Source organism: Haliotis rufescens, unplaced genomic scaffold (assembly GCF_023055435.1).
Source record: "Haliotis rufescens isolate VD_foot unplaced genomic scaffold, xgHalRufe1.0.p SCAF_4, whole genome shotgun sequence".
NCBI classification, from domain to species: Eukaryota; Metazoa; Mollusca; class Gastropoda; order Lepetellida; family Haliotidae; genus Haliotis; species Haliotis rufescens.
Genome location: NW_025964112.1, coordinates 62,130,838 through 62,149,260, shown reverse-complemented (window position 1 = coordinate 62,149,260; position 18,423 = coordinate 62,130,838). Strand labels below are relative to the sequence as shown.

Genomic DNA, 18,423 nt, shown 5'->3' with positions numbered 1-18,423 from the left:
GCCTTGTTCCCCTAAGGTTAAACCAAGACATATCTTGCCTTAAAGGGAATTGTCTGTATAACTCGACCACATATGTAAAAGGATAGACTGTTTACATGAAGATCATGACTTTTAAACAAAAGGTAGCTTCTTTAGATACATTTTTTACCTCTGGGAGTGAGTCATGATTGACACATGTGAGAGACGGAGTAAGCAAGTCCCGAGAATTCCCCCTCCTTGTCACGTCTATTGCGCAACACCCCTTCATTTTTCCAGTGTCTTGTATATGTGTGTCAAGGTTACATCAATCTCTTCTATTGACAGCATATTTATACCTGGCATGACTGGGGGATTCTTTGCCTCTTTTACTACAGACACAAGAGCATGTCTAACCAGAGGCTTGCAATTCAGCACACCTCCCCCCTATTTTACAGGAGGGGCATACACATGTGCTTGTCAAGTCATGAGAATTTACACCTCACTGGTCAGAGATGTTATCTGTGCTAGGCTGTTACGGGTTATATACACTTGTGTTCAGTCACTCAACTGGGGAAGAAACTCCAGTATACTTTAGAAGTGGCATGGAGATTCAGTAGTTTGTTTGTAGTTTAACGCTGCACACAGCAATATTCCTTCTTTATGACGGCTGTTTGTAAATAATCAAGTCTGGACCAGACAATCCAGTGATTGACATCTATCCAAGCAATTTTGATACGATGATATGCATCAACCAAGTCAGCAAGCCTGACCACCCGATCCCGTTAGTCGCCTTTTACGACAAGCATAGTCGCCTTTAACGGCAAGCATGGGTTGCTGAAGACGTATTCTACCCCGTATTTTCATGGAGATTCAGTAAACAACCCAGAAAATGTGTATAATTTCCAGTGTTATCTTGATAAATCGAGTTGAAATACCAAATAAAAGACTTACATACCAGTACTTCTTTGTTAACAATTTAGCAGCCAAGTGTAAATGGGGAGGCTTTTAAGTTTGTCTTTTTTTGTCACTGTCATAACAAGGGTCAAGGTCATGGCCTGAAGAAATGTTTGTTTATTGCTCAAACTCAATTTACTGTAGGACAATAAATCTTGATACATGAGTTTCTGAGTGAACAACATTGTATGTTCGGTCACTGTGAGGACAATCATAATTTTACTAATATTTAAGTCACTTAATGCCCTTGCCTGGGGAAGATGACAAATATGATGAAACATGGTCAATTGAAAATACTCTGGTTTATTGTTGGATTACAGTAACTAAATGGTATTTTTGCAAGTTACTACATGTTTGGATACTGAAATACAATAATAAAAATATTGTCTTTACATTCTACATTCTCATAAGCAATGTACACTAAAACAGTTATTATATAACAAATACATAACAACATCATTTATATACAGTCGTGTAAGGTGCTATATTTAGGCAATCCAGAAACCTATGGTCATGGGTTTGATCCCCGTTTGCCTGATTATTTCTATTCTAGGTTTGTCAGCACACCAGTGCTGGTGGGTTTCATCAAATTGATAAACATCCTGCATCACTTCCCTCCCACACCAAGCTGACACGCCAGGATATACCTGAAATACAGTTCAGGGTGGCGTTAAACCAAACTCGCTTACATTTAATAACAGGATAACTGGTGAGGTGGTATTTCTGTGAGCACTCCGCACAGGGGTCCTGTCAAAACATCCATCAAGCTGTAAGTGTACTTCAATATGCAGTACAGACAGTACAAAGTTAAGTACAGACTAATCTCATTAAAATCAGATCTTAGTGCTTGCTACTGCTACGAAAAGATCTGAGGACATCCCATTTTACAGGTTATGGCAGAACAACTTTTCGCGAACTTTGACTGACCAATGAAATGGCTGACAGGAAGTTGATAAGTCAATCAGAAAACAGCTTCCTCAAGCTTTATTTCACTAGTTTCGAAACTGGCGACTTCCATTCCGGACTACACTTTGAAAAAATATTTGGACAAAATTTGAAAAATTAACAAACAAAATGTCTTGAATGTCTAATAGATGTCTTATAGATGGCCAAGATTGTATGGCAGTACTTCCCCTGAGCTATGAAAAGTCTCTTCAATTTCAAATGTTTATCCCATTGAAGCAAGGGAAAGACGATTTTATGTCATCCGGCATGTCTCGTTAACCGTTACAAGGTCGCATGACTAGAAAACACATTTTGTGATCTTGTAAGCAATGCTCTGATTGGTCGGATGAAAGGTCGTTCTGACGTGACCTGTAATGGGTTGTCCTCTGATCTATGTGTTGTGGTAGTGAGCACTAACATAATAATAACAATAATATATACACTCATATCGCACCAACATTCACAGTAAAGTACGCTCTGTGCACTTGATCTGATTTGAATGAGATTGAGTAGGGACATCTAGCAACTAAATCAACTTATGTCTTACAGCTTCAATGAACTGTCGACAAGACCAAACAGATTCAGTCTCCCTTAAAAAGTAATCACATAAAGGTGCACAAGTTGTGCAAGGACAACAAAATCAGCTACATTATTGCATAGTATGCTACTCCACCTTTGATAGGGATATCTTTATTTTCCCATGATACTCAAAACTGATTCTCATGTCATGTGTTTTTTTAATCAGAATGACATCTCGTTAACCCCGTCAAAAGTTGAGTAGTATATTTCATATACATGTGCGCATGGTTTCAAGATCTGCTCATCCCATGTTTGACCTGATTCTTTACCGAACTAGTACTTGTGCGTTTCACCAAAGTGGTTACCGTAAATCACCTGTATCACCTACTCCAATATTAAACTGAGATATACTACTCAAAAGAAGTTAAGGAACACCCGAGTTGTTCATATTACTATAGGTATCTGTCATGGCAAGCCATATATAACAAACAAAACATGAATCAGATGAATGTATCATGTGCTGCAATAAGATACGAGGCTTCATTCTGCTATAACAGCTTCATCATGTGACAGTTATTATTTGTGTTTCAGATACTATTTTTAGCTGTTGTTCACAGGGAGTGCCATTTTGTCAAATGCCTTTGCACTGTCCCAGGCAATATGTGTCATTTTTAAAAATTTGCTTCCTAATATCAATTCAAAACTACTCAACATATTTACATTTCTAACCAGGAATCTGACAAGGAAACCAGTAACACAATGCAGCCAATGAAAGACAAAATTGGGATCATTTTTCGGTCAGTAAATCACAATCAAGTAGCTTTGTTGAAAAATAGTTTCCCACAATACATGACATGAAGTTATACATTCTATAAAGTATTCACGCTGTCCATTTGAGCAAACAGATTGCCTTCAGCTGCCAGTGCCTCGCAACCTGCTCATCCTGACCAGTAAACAGAGTTTACTCCAAACATTTTGTATATGATCTAGGATTACCGCACAGGCCCTACTGATGTAACAAATTAAAGGTTTAAGAACATAGTAGGAAGAATGTTGGCACCCATGTTTAAAATCATCCAAAGATATCACTTTTGTGATGGCAACCATTTCCCATGCACTATTGGTCATATTTCAAAACATAACTGTCTTTGATATTGTGACACATAGACATGATACATATCAAATGAAAGCTCTTTTTATACCCTCTCTATTGATATATAATAACAAATCAAAAGGAAAATTACAAGTCAGAAACTGTTTCTAATATACATAACTGTCTGCACTGAATTGCATATATTGTTTATACCATATCATGAAAACAACATCAGATCTGGAAATATGACTGAGAGCAAATGAGAAATGGCGCCCACTACCCAAACATATCAGTTTCTTACATTAGCCTACATTCCACAACTGACATTTTAAAAGGAACTAATCTCCAGACAATTGATAATTCTAGCAATTGGGATTGCAGTTGTGCAACACATTGTCCACTAACGAGAACATAAAATCTTCTATTGCATATTTGGGCAGTTGGGTAGCCTAGTGGTTGAAGCATTCGCTTGTCATGCTGATGACCCGATTCCAAACAGGGGTACAATGTGTGAAGCCCATTTCTGGGGTCCCCCGCCATGATATTGCTGGAATATTGCTAAAAGCAGCGTAAAATCATACTCAATCACTTACTCTATTGCATATCAATCTAGTAGTGAATGAAAGCCCTGGGTACACAGACACAAGGTTTCATAAAGGCACAGCATCTGAACCCAGACTTGCAATGAGCACCACTCTGTTCAGCGTAGTCCTTCTGGACAGTGGAAAGACACTTATGAATCTCCAGTCTTTGATCATCTTGTCTCCGGTATATTAATCCATCAATGAATCCTAAAATCCTTTCTAAATTAAACAGAAAAATCTAGATATTTAACTTAAAGCTAACCCACCAGAAACAGCTTCAAACCCGCATGACTTAAAAGAAATTGAGCCACAAAATTCTATGGTGTTTGTGTAAAAAAACATACATAGAAAATTCATTCAAGATTATTTCCTAAAAAAATCATGCATACTTCACAGTAAATCGACGGGTGACTGCATTGCAAAACATATCATATCAAGACCTCATCACACTGAGATGTCAAAACAAAACATCTTCTTATAACCTGACTCAACATTCACACTGAGATGTCAAAACAAAACATCTTATGACCTGACTCAACATTCATCACACTGAGATGTCAAAACAAAACATCTTCTTATGACCTGACTCAACATTCACACTGAGATGTCAAAACAAAACATAAATGCTTCACAACGCAACATCATAAGGAAATTACACCACAAAATTCAACAGGTACAAAGCAAAAGTACAAGACCTAAGTAATGCAGAATGAAGCATATGTTGACCAAAATTTTCCACAAAGGCAAGTAACTCTTGCAGTTTTACCTTCTGTTTGTTTGTTTGGACATTTTGTCATGGGTGCTCAGCCCATAACTTGCTATGATACCATCCATTGTTCTTGTTCATGATATTTCAGAAGATGCAAACGTGTGTGTGTGTATCCGTTTGTTTGTGTGCATTTGAATGTGTGTGTGCATGTGTGTGCATATATGTGACTGTATGTAAGTGCATGTGTATGTGTGTGCATGTATGTGTGTGTGGGCATGTTTCAACAATCAACTTCCGTTCACACTTGATTGAAAGTACCTTCAAAGGGCCATAACTCATGCAATTTTGATATGTTATTGTTTTTTACTGCATTCACTAAATGTTTTGCATTCAAATTTATATACTTTGGATGTTTTTGTTTGAACTCACTTACAGGATGGTTTGTCATGGTCAAGCTAATCTCTAACTGATGCATGACACAGACACAGACACAGACACAGACACAGTGTCTGCATGGAAAGAAGATCGGTGGTTCGAACCCTGACTGCATCATACCAATGACGTTAAAAGATGGTACTTGTTGTTTCCCTGCCAGGTGCTTGGCATTAAGGGGATTAAACAAGGACTGGTCAGCTTGGAATCAGTATACTGTGCCTGAGTGGGGTATCCATGTTAAACTGTGGCATGGTATCTCAGTGGGATAGCACAATAAAACCGGCAATAAGTGCAATAATCTTGAATGCAACATTTAACTCAATTTCACCTCACCTCATGTGCAATTGATGCAAATATCAAAAGGTTTGGAAAGAAGAACGTTACAAGTCAGTATTTGAAGGAGTAGTATTTGCTTTCAATATTTCCTTGTCAAGTCAAAATAATATACCCGTTGTTTCTTTCTTTTCTACCCTGCCCGTTTGATTCCAACTCTGTACTGTCCACATACAGAGTAGTGAACACGTTGAGTAACAGTTCAATCATAATATCTGACCAAGAGGAAGTCTTTCAGTGTTTGAGGTAATGGAAGTTCATCTATGGTTGTCAGCCCCTTCAGTGTGAGCGAGTGACGTAAACTTCCTCTACAAAGTCGTTTCAGACTTTTCGGGTTGTACATCTCCTTGTAGAGCCAGTCCCGGAACACAGGGACCCGGTCACACAGCATCTGGACAGCTTCACTGGTGAGGAGGCTGTAGCTTCTGTCACAGTCAGCCATCAGCAGCAGCTGCAGCACTCGGAGCTTGCCCTGAGCCACAGCATTGTCTAGAGGCGTTCTACCTGCACAGGAACAACATCGACAGGAGATTAGTTTGTATTCTCTTTACAAGTATTTGTCATATGTCCATGTTGCTAGTTACTCTTTGCCCCGACATGATACCTTCCTGAGTAAAGATCTGTGGACACCACCATGAGAACTATTACCCGGAGCACGTGCGGTTGGATGTTAGCCTTCCACCCCCAAGTAAAATGATTTTACTATACTCTCGTCCAGGGGTGATGTAGCTCACTCAAATCATACCTCAGGGTTGTCATTCAATTCCATTATTATAGAATGAATATGTCACACAATAGTCCTCAGACATGTTCTTGTTGCCTGCTAATATCTCCAGAATAACACAACACACAGCCAGATGATGTAATGAAAGCACAGTAGTGTTCCAGTTTGAATCTGAACGTATCACTTTGAATTGAGGACCCTTTAGAGAGGACCTCTCAGGTCAGTGGGGATCTCGAACTGACTCTCCAAACTCTGACAACTAACAAAATACTATAATCCTAATTCTTTGTTCTCTTTGTCTTTCTCTATTTTTACCAGTGCCAAAAATGAAAAGAGTCATGTCTCTTTGTTCCAGTAGTTGCAGCTGTGAAAACACCTTGGAATAGAATTATTTATGAGCTATACTCAGAGGTCCTTGTTATCCTTTGTTATACATTTCCAATAACAAAATCAATATGAAATTCTGAGTTACAGAATTTCATAACATGTTAGTATTCGAAATATATATATCAAGATGTATATATCAAAATATCCTGGTTACAGAACCCTGAGCCACCTTTGACCAGCTAATCTAAATGAAGGATTCCTGGGTTCCTTAGCCAATCAGATGTGATTTAATGATTTTATGATTTAATTTGATTTCTTTACCACCTCTATTCGGAGAGTATCTATTTTTTAACAAAAGAATACCCACGCAGAACACAGATATTCCTTTGTTGGTATTTAATGTTGGGTGCAGATGCCATGGAGGAGAAACAACAGGTGTACAAAATATCCACAACAACTTAAGGGCACATTCTGTGAATAATCAAGTCTGGACCAGACAATCAAGTGATTGATGTCATGAGCATCGATCTACACAATTGGAATAAGATAATATGCATCAAACCAAGTCAGCGAGCCTGACCACCTGATCCCGTTACCGCCTCTTACGTCAAGCATAGTCACCTTTTACGGCAAGCATGGGTTACTGAAGACCTTTTCTAATCCAGACCTTCATGGGTCATTTATATATTGAATTAGCTGTTTTATATGACTGTATAGAACTTACCAAATCTATCCTTCAGATCTGGGTGAGCACCATTTTGAAGGAGGAGTTTGGCAATATTTACACTCTGTCCATCATTGGTAGCCAGGTGAAATGGTGTTACACAACCGCTGTCTACCTGGAACATGGAGGAACTTGGATGAAAATGTTGAATGGTGAACAAATATTGCCAGTGTAAATGTATCATGGAAAAGGTTTGTAAAAACTGTTCAATGAGAATAAATAGTACAAAGGAATAATTTCATTACAGGAACAGATACTCCACACTTTTTGCCACATCACAGAAGTGGGATGAACAAAACTAACCTCTATATGTTATATTGTGTTTCATGGCACTATTGAAGACAACATTATTAATTATTTGTTGATCAGATATTTGTCTACCAAGACAATAGTAAAACTATAAAACTGTTTGCAAGTACCACATAAAAAGAAGTATCCCCTTCACCATGGCAGTGGAGCTTAGTGGTCAAAGTGTTCGCTCATCACGCTGAAGACCCAGGTTTGATTCCCCACATGTGTACAATGTGTGAAGCCCATTTCTGGTGTCCCTCACCATGATATTGCTGGAATATTGCTAAAACGGCTTAATATCATACTCACTCAATCACTATTAAGTGCCCTATTATTGCCCTCTTCAATTTAAATGTGAACAGATTTCTAAACTTTTGCAAAGATCGACTGCCCTGTCTTGCTACTCACTGCATTAACATCAGCGCCAGCCTTTATCAAGGCTTTGATCTTGTCCAGCTTCTTCAAGCTGACTGCAAACATGAGGGGAGTTGCACCTTTCTGCGTTCTCCTATTGACGTCACAGCCCGCTGAAAAAATAATACAATATGGTGAACTTAACCCCTTAATGATAATCTGCAATCTGTAGATACAGGCAGTCTCATTGTCACTACAATAATAATAACATTCATACAATAAAGTATGCTCTGCGCGCTTGTTGGAAGAGTCCGAGTCAAGAAACAGTTTAGGGGAAAGCCTGTCGAAAAAGGAATGTTTTTAGCATTGTTATATTTCCAGTGGTAGGTCATTCCACAATGAAGCTGCTGCATATTTGAAGGATCTTTTTCCATAAGTCGTTACAGCTTGTGTTGTTGAGATAAGCATAATGTCTTTGGATCGTAGCGACGAGTTGGTTGGAAAGGAGGTCATACCTCTGAGAGATTGACATTTTAAATGCAATTGTGAATTCCTGTTATCGGAGACAACAAGCACAGTTGGTCCCTGCCACACCCGAGGAGCAATGACAGCACACTACTTAGTCTCTGTCCATCCTATCAGGATGTGAATAAGTGTCAAAACATAATGCTAGCCTCTGGCTACTGGAAATGTAACTTGGCCATTGAAATGGACCTTCAGTTCATGATGATAACAACTTTTGTCATGATAGAAGCACTTACTAATGAACACTTCTTAACGTGCTGTCACATGACATTTTCAAGTCCTACATCCTGTTCAAGTAATGAAAATGTTAGACCATGATTTAGTTGATGACTGCAAAACCTCAGTTTAGAAAATATTCAATTCCAGATTTTATCATGGTAGAATCATAAATCAATGTGGAGTTTGAAAACTTAATCCCTGAAAACTTTTCAATCCTGAATCCTTTTAAAACCCTTGAATGTAAACAAAGAAGATCATTAAGCTCGTACCTTCCACTAGTCGGTTGACGACCTTGATACTGACCCTGAGCTGCATCACGGCGTGCCCCAGTGCTGTTGTGCCCTTGATGTCCTCCAGCTCTAGGTCCGCCCCTGCCTTGATCAGGGCATCCACCAGATTCAGGCGATTCAGGCACACGGCCTCCGTGAGAGCACACCGCTTGCTGCTGGTCTGACAATCCAAATCCACACCTGGTCACATCAGGTGAAATAGAGGATATTATAGGAGTGTTCATGTCATACTATGCTTACGACACGAGTGTCTAGATTCCGGTATTTCCCAAGCGAGAGCAAATACAATGTTCTATTTATTACCAAAAAAGACGTCTACATACAGAGACAAATTTAGTGTTTACCCATAAGGACAGCAAGTCGCATCAGCAAAGCAACCACAATTCGTCGAATGATGTCAACAATCAGCTAGGACATTGTTTGTAGTGTGACATCATTCTGACCTCACGTCACAATAAGATTTGAAGGACGTCAACAATAGACTGTTGTCTCGTGACGTTATATGACCCTCCGGCACAAATGATTTTTATAAACACTGATATGTTTGCCCTCGTAGGTAATAAAAGGGGTTTATTGTCGTCATTTAAGATTATTGCACTAATACAAAATTAAGAGATCTCCAGCTTCTGATAACTGACTCTCACAAGTACTAAAATGTCTGAACAACTGCTGACAGTCTGAACATTAATCATATCATCAGGTCTGTTGCTACAAAAGCTGACAGGTGGTTGGATAGCCTCATGGTTAAAGCGCTCGCTCATCACTCCGAAGACCCGGGTTTTATTCCCCACATGGGTACAATGTGTGAAGCCCATTTCTGGTGTCCCCTACCGCGATATTGCTGGAATATTTCTAAAAGTTGCGTAAAACCATACTCACTCACTCACTTGGTTGCTCAACTCCTGGACAGGTCTCCTACCTCTAATACACTCAGCAATATTCCAGCTATATGATGGCAGCCTGTAGGCAGGGTAATAAACAAGTCTGGACCAGGCAATTCAGTGATTGATAATGTGAGCAATGATCCATACCATCGGGGTACGATGAAACACAATTGACCAAGTCAACAAGTCTGACCACCTAATCCATTTTGGTGCCTCTTAAAACCAGACCAGGTAGGGATCAGTTCTAACCCAGAATCCCCCCGGGTACAACAAAGTGTACAGTCAACAGCCTACAGTCCCCACCAACCTTTGTCTATGAGGTATTTAACAACATCCAGTCTGGCGGCAGCGGAGGCGAGGTAGATGGGGGTCCGGTCGTTTCCATCCTTTATGTTCAGGTCAGCGCCATGGGAACACAGAACTTTGATTGTCTGATGCAACAAAATATAGGTATTATGCATCCATGATTAGTTTAATGTTACCTTCAAAAGTAGAAAAGTCTGTAGCATAGGTGGATCCAGAAGGGGGATCAAGAGGGGGGTCCAGACGCCACCCTTTTGAAAACCAAACGTAGTATGTTGTTGGCAGTAAAATTATCTGAGAGAGGATTTTGATATTTTGGACCCCTCCCTTTTCAAACAATGGATCTGGACTTGTGTAGCCTGAGTATACATGTTTAAAGCTATCTTAATTAATAACAGTTCAAATGTTCAGAGTAACATCTCATAATAATGAGTCCAAGGGACATGTCCTGGCTCATGGACTCATGAGGTTTTAGCACAAGCTGTCATCGGAAAGTTCTATCACAGTTTGCCATAATTAAAGAGCCATAGTTCTACAAACATCTAAATAAAAACAATATAAGTCCATAGTGCCAGGACCATAATTCAAATAAATACTACAAGTTAATGGAGTTAAAGAGTCATTAAGATTTCACTCTACACACATTGCCAATAACATTGCTAGTAAGTATGTTCCTCCATCACCCTTGAATGTGGCATCGTGGTGACATGTCTAGTTTTGGTCAGCTAATGAAATAAGGTTGTGCATAAATCATGGAAGTCAAATGCACCTACTCTGTGAAAAAATTCACAAGACTATGGAACACTATTTCACACGAGAAACATTGCTGTGCAATGTAGACTGAGCGCTCCCTGGTCGTGTTGGAAAAAGACTGTTGCTTGATTCGTTATAGTGAATAACACAGCATATAGGCCCATGTCCATGTATTCACAGGCATTGGATGAATGTAGTGCACACAAAGCTGTGATGTATTGTTAACACTGAAACATTTTCCTCTCCTAGGCAGAGTCCTCACCTCCATGTTGGAGTGCAGCACGGCCACGTGGAGCGGGCAGTACCTCTTCATCTGGATGTTGCGGAACAGGGAGGGACTCTTCACTATGCACGCCTCACCTGCAGTACAGCAACACAATCTACATGAATGATGATGGTGATGATCATCATGGCATTCTTTATTGTCAACATTGTCTTCTAGCAGTTCAGTGTCCTTTTTGTGCACTGACTGACTGACTTTAGTACACATTGTTCTTTCTTGAAATATGACGTCTTTTGTTGTTCATTGGTATCGTTTTATATTTTGAGTTCATTATTTGTATGTAAATAATGACCTTTACTTGTAACATTCATTCTTTATTCATAACATTTGACTATTATTGTGTACTTTTGTCCTTTATTTCAACTTTATATTTTTTCAGAGAATGGCTGCCCATAGTTAATGGTGAAACATGTCCAGTGAAAGGAAGTTTGAAGTCCGGTCTTAATCATTAACTTGTATTTGGAAAAAACAAACAAGTTAGAACCAAGTCCTCTTAGAAATCGGCACATTTGCCAGTGGAATACTGTTTCTTGTCTGTAAGTGTAATTCCTTTAATACTAATAGCCTAAATCATATCATTAATATTTCCCTCACTCATTGATATATATTGTAAAAGGTTTCACTCAGTACAGTGTATGTGCATGTCCCTATTGTCTTAATTACCAATTACCATGGTTGGAGGGTTTTGTTCCTCTAACAATAGGTGCTGGACAAGTAGGAAGATTCCCAATAAACCATGCAGACTGAGTGCCGGTCTGATCGTTGAAACTGCACAGCCCGTCAAACACTGGGAACCCGTTCCAACCTCCCCAAAGGGGATTTTTAAATTTTTTTATTGTCTGTTTCATGGAGATCAGTTGTGGACTGCCAGTGTCCAGTATAGAATGTGAAAGGGGATTTTCAAAACAAAACCTCATAAACCTCAAAACCTACTGAGATGTAGATTAATGACGGAGACACTGGACAGATTTATGTGTATATCGCTTCGTGGACAAAGATTGACGGACTTTGACCCAACAACGACGATGCGACGCTGGAAGGCTAGACGCAACCAACAGCTATACAGTGGAAACCGTTCAATAGCCTAGTTAGTAAAACCAACATCCCAAAAGGTTGAAATTGTATATATTAGATCAATGTGTCATTGAATTGCTAATTAATTGTATATACATGTATATCATGTATATATATTATGAAAGTGACACGACTTTATTCTTTTATTAATGCATGAACATCCAGCACCTCAGATATGAGGTGGGCGTGGCCAAAATGCAAAAGTCTGATAGGCCAAAAAATATTTCCAGATCCCTTGTTTTACACTATTCCGTTTTTCAAACTAAATTTTGGTCAAGCATTTGTGATTAAGTATGTCATAAAGTATTAAAATCTGCAAATTTGCTGTGTTGACTTTACTTGCCCTTTAGCCATATTTGACAGACAAGACCCCAAAACACAAGATGTATCGACCATAAGATTCGAACAAAGCAGACTGTAACATGTGACCCATGACAAGAGATCTCTGTCTGATCCCCCTGACATGGTACGAAAGATCCTTGTTACTACTGACCGATGTGAACCATGTTGACATCAGTTCCGTGTCGCAGCATCATGCTCATCTTGTTGACATCGTTAAGTCGGACAGCTTTGAATATGGTGTCTTCTTCCTTTGCCGGGAGCTCGACAAACTCGCCATTGATTCCTTTAGAAGCCGCTGACAATGCCTCGTCTTCATCTTGGAGCAGAAAGGAGGGAGGGAGTCGGTTCTGTAACTGTTTAATACTGGACATAATGATGTGTTGAAGGATGTGGTAATAAGTTTGCCCCGATTATGTTTCTAGGTTTGTCAGCACCATACCCGTGCTCATGGGTTTCACCGAAGTGAGAGCTGCATCACTTCGGGCTTTCCTCCCACATTAAGCTGACACGCTGTGATATAACTGGAATACTGTTAAAAGCAGCGTTAAACCCATCTCACTCACACTCACTGTAATAACAAATCATGACTGAATCATAACATATATATATCGTGAGGGAGGGAGCGAGCGAGTTTGGCTCATGGAGAGAATGGATGTGTTATTGCCAAGCAGTTGTCATAACTGGGTGAATCTGGGTTCAAACCCACAGCTACGTAATGTATCTTTAACAGAGAAGGGAACTATAAACTGTGAGTGAATTACTTCAAAAAATGCACATTCTGTTAACTGCATAACTTTTTGGGTCAAAACATATTTGCAAGAAACACAACTCATTCAAAGAATTAATCATGTCAATTCATGTAGGGCTAGGACGACGAGTCCAAATTTACTACCCAGTACCCAACCCCCTATTACCCGACCCTACCTGGGTACCCGCTGTAGTTCTCAAGAGATGGGTACAAAATGTGCAATTGGGAATTGTTTGACCAGACCCCTGGCACAAAGTATTTAGGTACACTATAAAATGATCTGGTCATGCATACACTAAAGTTGACTGAAACCTGATCATTATTCAACCATATAAAAGTCAGAAGGAAGGAATGCATAGTCAGAAAGTAATGGGAACATTAGTGACTTGTAGTGTAACCATGAAGTTCCAGATATAATGTTTGTCATTAAACAATATATCACATGACTCATCATGGGTCCGGGTAGTCAGTCCTGTGGGTACCCAGGTCCTACTCAGTACCCACCTGAACCGAGTACCCGAGTTACCCATCACAGCCCTTAACTGACAAAACAAACAAATTTGATACTTTCGTAGAATTAATACTTACAAAGTTTCCTAAATCAACCATTGTTCATGAGCTAGCTATTCCAGAAGGGGCATCTGCAACACAGAGAGAAAGTGGTCATTTAGAGGCACTAGTATAGTTTCCTCCCAAAATCTAGATACATGTATGTTACATGAGCAACTAGTCCAAAATAACCTGTGAAAGTAGTTACAAATGACCAATGGTGTCTATCCCTGCATCACACTGATGAGATGTATACCTATTGATAATAATTAAAATTAATAAAAGAGTAACTGAAGACCTCTGCATTTAATATGACATTGATCTTGTACTGGAATATCTTTCTAAAAGAGCTACAAAAACTTCATTCCTGAAAAATATGTTCCCTACACTGAAATGAAAACAATGGACTAATCAGCAATATTGACACTTCTTTGATAGGCATTTAGAAGTTGGAATACTAAGTAAGGATAAGAATTTATGGATGAACAACTTCTTTATTACATTTAAGAGCGACGTTTTGGTGTAGGTTCACTTGCTTGATAACAATGTTAGAACCTACACCGAAACGTCGCTCTTAGTTGTAATAAAGAAGTTGTTCATCCATAAATTCTTATCCTTACTTAATATTGACACTGATAATACATAAACATGGCCAAATTAGCATGATTAGATCTTTTTAAATCAAAAGAAATCCATATAGACTGTAGGGAATATTTGGGCAAATATTTAGTTAATTAGGATAAATTGTTGATTTCAGAGTTGGGGGAACCCCTTTACCATTGTTTACGTCGTCGGTGGATGTCTATATTTAGCTCATATGCGTCATTTCAGACGTGCAAATATCCATATAAGGTAATTGAAGATTGCAACAAACAAAAGCACTGTCAAGAGGCAGCGATTGAGTAAATAAGTGGACAATCACGTCGGCAATTACATCGTTCACAGAGAAATACAATAACATCATAATGACAACTGTCAGTCACGTCATAGCTCTTGAAAGCTTGACAGTTCGCCTAAAACAGGAATCTTTTCACAGCGTCCGATTTGGGTTTTTTTTCATCAAAACTTACAATCGCGGTTCACATCGGGTGTAATTACACTTGCTGATGACTGTGTGATAGAGAAGCGAGACGACATACTCACGTGGTGATCTGTCAATGGCAGGCATGCATGTACAGGGTGACAATGATTCACAGAAATTCGTAGGTGTTCCCGTCTGCCGCTTCGGACATCTGCATTCTGAAACCGGTTTCGTACAAGTAAACGCAACCTAAACCCAAACCAGATGAATGAAAAGGGTTGCGTAACTGAAACCGGAATGAGTTTGGATAAGATTTTATGTGCGTTTCAAATTGAAGTCTTTGAAAGGCATGTAAACTTGTATGTCTGTCTTCACTGTCAAGTTTTGCTTGTTACATCTTGATATTGTCATAGCGACTGATTTGGGACAACCATTGTCTGAAGAACATTTGATTCCAAGGCTAATTGCCCTGTAGGCATGACATGAATATGTCTCCATAACTTAATTGCCATTATTAATAAGACGCTAATCCCCGTTGTTAATCCTCACCATTTCATTGTATATTGACTGTCAGCCAACCTGGGCTACCATATCACTTCCCGTTAATTACTGTCATTGTCTCTTTGTCTGTCCATTCGTTGTTCGTGTTAGCAATACACTGTTAGTCACTTTGGTATTCCTCGAGCAGGATGTGCCGCTCGCAGGAAACGTCTTGAGGTTGAGCTGAGGTCCGCTCACCTCGTGTATGCCTGAACTGGAAGGTCAGCTAATCGCTGTGTTTGTGTTGTCAGACAGGTATTCCGCTCATTGTGTAATTGTTGTATATTGTTTATATGTTGTGCAAAAAACGTTCCGGGACAGTGATGTCGATTTTGTCCTTGATTCCGCCAAGAGCCAGTTCTCCATCAACATGCACGTTCACAATATTACAAGCACCGAATCATTTGTCATTAACATGTTTGTACAACTATCTGTTGAATGGAAGGAATGGAAGGTTGTCTGTCTGGCAAATATTTTGAAGATTTCTAGTGAATACTATTCTTTGTGGCTTATATGGTAATAGTTTTACTCACATTGAAAGCAGAAACCTTGTGAATATATGATATCGGCCTGTTCGCAACAAAACAAAAGTGAAGACTATAATTTTGTATTTTACTGCCGCTTCTTTCAGTAAACCATAATTCTTTGGTTCCCGTCATCCTGTCTATAGCTACAGCAGCTGTCAGTCAGAACATGGATCGAGTCATCCTGTCTATAGCTACAGCAGCTGTCTGAATATGGATCCAGTCATCCTGTCCATAGGTACAACAGCTGTCAGTCAGAACTTGGATCCAGTCATCCTGTCCATAGGTACAACAGCTGTCAGTCAGAACATGGATCCAGTCATCCTGTCCATAGGTAAAACAGCTGTCAGTCAGAACATGGATCCAGTCATCCTGTCTATAGCTACAGCAGCTGTCTGAATATGGATCCAGTCATCCTGTCCATAGCTACAGCAGCTGTCAGTCAGAACTTGGATCCAGTCATCCTGTCTATAGCTACAACAGCTGTCAGAACATGGATCCAGTCATCTGGTCTATAGCTACAGCAGCTGTCAGTCAGAACTTGGATCCTGTCATCTGGTCTATAGCTACAGCAGCTGTCTGAATATGGTTCCAGTCATCCTGTCTATAGCTATAACAGCTGTCAGTCAGAACATGGATCCAGTCATCCTGTCTATAGCTACAGCAGCTGTCTGATTATGGATCCAGTCATCCTGTCCATAGCTACAGCAGCTGTCAGTCAGAACTTGGATCCAGTCATCCTGTCTATAGCTACAACAGCTGTCAGTCAGAACATGGATCCAGTCATCCTGTCTATAGCTACAACAGCTGTCAGTCAGAACATGGATCCAGTCATCCTGTCTATAGCTACAACAGCTGTCAGTCAGAACTTGGATCCAGTCATCCTGTCCATAGGTACAACAGCTGAAAGTCAGAACATGGATCCAGTCATCCTGTCTATAGCTACAGCAGCTGTCTGAACATGGACCCAGTCATCCTGTCCATAGGTACAACAGCTGTCAGTCAGAACTTGGATCCAGTCATCCTGTCTATAGCTACAACAGCTGTCAGTCAGAACATGGATCCAGTCATCCTGTCCATAGGTACAACAGCTGTCAGTCAGAACATGGATCCAGTCATCCGGTCTTAAGCTACAGCAGCTGTCTGAACATGGATCCAGTCATCCTGTCCATAGGTACAACAGCTGTCAGTCAGAACTTGGATCCAGTCATCCTGTCTATAGCTACAACAGCTGTCAGTCAGAACATGGATCCAGTCATCCGGTCTTAAGCTACAGCAGCTGTCTGAACATGGATCCAGTCATCCTGTCCATAGGTACAACAGCTGTCAGTCAGAACTTGGATCCAGTCATCTGGTCTATAGCTCCAACAGCTGAAACTCTCAACATGGATCCAGTCATCCAGTTTATAGCTACAACAGCTGTCTGAACATGTATCCAGTCATCCTGTCTATAGCTATAACAGCTGACTGTCTGAACATGTATCCAGTCATCCTGTCTATAGCTACAGCTGACTGTCTGAACATGGATCCAGTCATCCTGTCTATAGCTCCAACAGCTGACTGTCTGAACATGTATCCAGTCATCCAGTCTATAGCTCCAACAGCTGACTGTCTGAACATGGATCCAGTCATCCTGTCTATAGCTCCAACAGCTGACTGTCTGAACATGGATCCAGTCATCCTGTCTATAGCTCCAACAGCTGACTGTCTGAACATGGATCCAGTCATCCTGTCTATAGCTACAACAGCAGCTGTCTGAACATTGATCATATCATCGGATCTGTTGCTACAACAGCTGACAGGTGGTTGGATAGCCTCATGGTTAAAGCGCTCGCTCATCACACCGAAGACCCAGGTTCGATTTCCTGACATGGGTACAATTTGTGAAGCCCATTTCTGGTGTCCCCTGGCGTGATATTGCTGGGATAATGCTAAAAGCAGGATAAAACTATAATCATTCACTTACAACCGCTGACAGTCTGAACATGGTTCATGACATTATAAGGAAGCAGACAGAACACTCTGAGACTGGATGACAAGGTGTCTTCATTCTCATTGTCTTATTAATCAAGCTATAAACAATACTCTTTCACAAAGAAAATGAGATCCAAGTTTGACATTTTGGCTGCCTGTACTTGTCCGGATTGATGCCGATTTATAGTGCTAGCCCACTGAGATACCATGCAACATGAATACCCCACTCAGACACAATATACTGACTCCGAGCCGACCAGTCCTTGATTTAGCCTCTTAATGCCGAGCGCCAGACATGGTAACAATGAGTACCATCTTTTAACGTCTTTTTGTATGACACGGTCAAGTATCGAAGCCTGGACCATCCACTCTCCGGGCAGACGCTCTACCACAAGACCACAGAGGCGGTCTGTTTTAAATGGGACAGGTTGAATGAAAACGACA

General features: G+C 40.1%; 1 protein-coding gene across 3 annotated transcripts; it reads right to left on the bottom strand.

The window, feature by feature from the left end:
• Positions 1-1,195: 1,195 nt before the first annotated feature.
• Positions 1,196-15,177, bottom strand: LOC124116784 (ankyrin repeat domain-containing protein 7-like). Of its 3 annotated transcripts, none has more exons than XM_046478294.2 (9): positions 15,064-15,177; positions 13,960-14,012; positions 12,775-12,976; positions 11,187-11,284; positions 10,176-10,299; positions 8,964-9,164; positions 8,005-8,123; positions 7,306-7,420; positions 1,196-6,034 (listed from the first exon to the last, which is right to left on the bottom strand). In XM_046478294.2, exons 2-9 carry the CDS (start codon positions 13,978-13,980, stop codon positions 5,733-5,735), a joined length of 1,182 nt encoding a protein of 393 aa, XP_046334250.2. In that variant the 5' UTR covers positions 13,981-14,012; positions 15,064-15,177; the 3' UTR covers positions 1,196-5,732. The 3 variants fall into 3 exon arrangements, with proteins under 3 accessions (XP_046334250.2, XP_046334251.2, XP_046334252.2); XM_046478295.2 differs by having other exon boundaries at positions 15,060-15,163; XM_046478296.2 differs by having other exon boundaries at positions 12,775-12,986; positions 15,064-15,163.
• Between the last annotated feature and the right edge of the window lie 3,246 nt (positions 15,178-18,423).